Source organism: Crocuta crocuta, unplaced genomic scaffold (genome assembly GCF_008692635.1).
Source record: "Crocuta crocuta isolate KB4526 unplaced genomic scaffold, BGI_CrCroc_1.0 scaffold2576, whole genome shotgun sequence".
NCBI classification, from domain to species: domain Eukaryota; kingdom Metazoa; phylum Chordata; class Mammalia; order Carnivora; family Hyaenidae; genus Crocuta; species Crocuta crocuta.
This window is the reverse complement of record NW_027533359.1, coordinates 119,838-122,647: the sequence shown is the minus strand read 5'-3', so window position 1 is coordinate 122,647 and position 2,810 is coordinate 119,838. Positions and strand designations below refer to the sequence as shown.

Sequence of the window (2,810 nt, the reverse complement as noted above, 5' to 3'; positions counted from 1 at the left end):
ATTTACCTACATTTAAAAATAATTGTATACATATTTATAATACAGTCACACTCTCCTCCCCAAAAGCTCCCATTTCAGAAAATAAATTTTTAGATTATTTGTACTTAAACGGACAAATGTGTCTTTTGATTTATGAAAATCAAAGTATTCATGTTTTTAGATTTACATACTTTACAAACAACTGTTTCCAGAGTTCTAGAACTGAATGATTACTAATTTAGACTAAAGTCTCTATTTGTGATACAGGTTTGGGGGCTCAAAAAATCGTTAGGTCATGGAAAAGTGAAAGCTTGTCTTCCATAAAAGTGGCAAATGGTGAAAACCATGTTGATAGAGCCTAAATGGACATGATGGAGTCATGGATATGGATGTGAATTAAAACTGGGAAAGGAGACATATGGTATTGATTCATTAAGTAAAAATAGTCAAACTTTAGTGCAGGATCTGGGGTACAGGTGAAATAATGGGCCTTGGTGGTTGACAACAGAATAAGAGGTGGTATCAGGGTAAGCAGCAGAGAGGAAGCGGCAATAACTCCCAAGACTGGATGCTGACCATCTCTGGTAACCAGGAAAAGGTAAATATAAACAAAGAGGTGAGTGACGATGCCTGTTGTGTTGGGGGTTAGGAAATACTGGCAGAGCTGCAGCATGGCCGCCGGTCAAAGTGGTAACTGGGGATCTGAGCTCGCCGGTGACGCGCGGCCCTCACGTGACCAGGAGCCTATGTCTGCCCAAGTCCCTCTCGTCCAGGTCCTTTTTGCCTGTCCAGACACCGTCTGCCTACTGCTCTTTGATCGAGGGGAAAAGCAGGAGGAAGTAAGTCCCCTTGGTCCTTTTAAATCGATTTGAGTGTCAGTGCTGTCCAATAACCCCTGGGATCGGGATGGCAGAGTACCAGACCTTTCCCTATACCCAGCCCTGCCCCCCGCGCCCACATTTCGGTGTAGAAAATGGTGGTCTTGGGGTGAGGTTGGGAGGTGAGTGGGGGCCCCTGGGAGACACAGACACTCAGAAATATTTTCTAAATAATCCTNGAAAGGCATGTGTGTGTCAGTCAGTCCTTCCCTCCTCCCCACTCCCCGCCCCCTACCCTCTCTGGCGTCTGTCTGCAGGTCTGCAGGTCACAGCGGTGCGCCTCGAGGAGAGGAGGCCTAGAGCAAACCGCAAGGAGAGGTCCAGGTCAGGAGAGGGGTGGGCAGTGGCCCGGGATGGGGTGGGTGNGTGGCCGGGGTTTTGATCCAGCCACCAAGTGTGTTTACTCGACTCTGCCTTGTCTCCTATGAAAAACTAAAGACGATCCTCAACATGGAAAAATCCTGCAAAAAAAATGAAGAACAGCCACAGAGCGCGCCCCAGACGGCTGAGGAACGGCCTCCTGTGGAGCACTCTCCCGAAAAGCAGTCTCCGGAAGNTCCTACCCGAGATGCTCGTGTCAGAGGAGCGCCCTCCTCCGGAGCGCCTTTCTAGAAGGGACCTTTTTGAAGAGCGCCCTCCCATGGAGCAGCCTCCTTGTGGAGTGGGAAAACATAAGCTGGAAGAAGGAAGCTTCAAAGAAAGGCTGGCTCGCTCTCGCCCGCAATTTAGAGGGGACATACACGGCCAAAATTTGAGCAATGAAGAGATGATAAAGGTGGCAGAGGAGATGGAAGAAATGAAAAGGGTACGAAACAAATTAATGGTCATGCATTGGAAGGCGAGACGGAACCGTCCTTATCCCATTTAATGTGTTCTTTAATTCGATTTCACCTGATAGAAATATTGCCAGCTGAACTTTGTTTGAATTTTCTCATGCATCTTTCCCCATCTCAATTTTAACTTTTTGCGTGGCTTTATTTTAGGTGTTTTGCTTGTAACTGGCATAAAATTGGGTTTTCTCCACCCACAAGTTGCAAGTCTCCCTCTCTCACCCATTTGCATGAAAAGGTGTACATTGTATATTGTGAAGTGAAAAAAACAATTTTCAAAAAGTATATGTAGCATCCCATTTTTGTAAAAATGTATATTTATATATTAATATGCAAAGAAAAAACAAAGTATATACTTAAATGTTTTAACAGTGGCTATCTGTAAGCCGTCTGTAGTGGTAAGATAACAGGTGTTTTGGTTTTTCATTTTTGCTTCATTTTTCAAGCAAAAGCTTGAAAAAACTTCTCATTTTTCAAGACAAACATATTTTGCTTTTGTTGAAATAAAACAATATGGGAAAAATTTTTAAAAACTGTCAATCAACTTATAAAGACAATGTGGCACTTAATAAATATTTGTCAGAACGTTAAAGTAAATCCCATGTTTCTTTTAAATGTCTTAGGCAGAAAAGTAAACCTGGTACTTCTACTTAAGGGTCATTCTTTTCCCGTTTATTTTTTTAATTTTTTAAGATTTATTTATTTTGGAGAGAAAGAGAAAGAGTATGAGTGGAAGATGGTCAGAGAGAAAGGGAGACACAGAATCAGAGCAGGCTCCAGGCTCCAAGCTGTTAGCACAGAGCCTGACACGGGCTCGAACTCATGAGTGGTGAGATCATGACCTGAGCTGAAGTCAGATGCCTAACCTACTGAGCCACACAGGTGCCTCATTCTTTTCCAATTAAATAGGAATAATATTGGATTTAATAGGCTGCCGTGGAGCCAAATGAAGTAAAGATTCTGGAGCTCTCTGGTTTTCCACCTACTCATGCAGGACCCCCAACCCCTATAAAATACCCTTCAAATACAGCAGATAGAACCCAAAGGTTTCACTTACACTCACAAATAATTCCTGTGAGATTCCAGGTGAGAGCCACATTCTATTTCTGTCTTGCTATTCCTT

At 43.4% G+C, this 2,810-nt stretch overlaps 1 protein-coding gene across 1 annotated transcript; it reads left to right on the top strand.

Annotated features, from left to right (window-relative positions):
* The first annotated feature begins 707 nt into the window (after positions 1–707).
* TCEAL1 (transcription elongation factor A like 1) lies at positions 708–1,972 on the top strand. Its single transcript, XM_077748281.1, is given in 4 exon segments — positions 708–818; positions 1,115–1,181; positions 1,296–1,411; positions 1,413–1,972. Coding segments are annotated over 2 exon segments (417 nt in total). The 5' UTR covers positions 708–818; positions 1,115–1,181; positions 1,296–1,307; the 3' UTR covers positions 1,726–1,972.
* Positions 1,973–2,810: the final 838 nt, after the last annotated feature.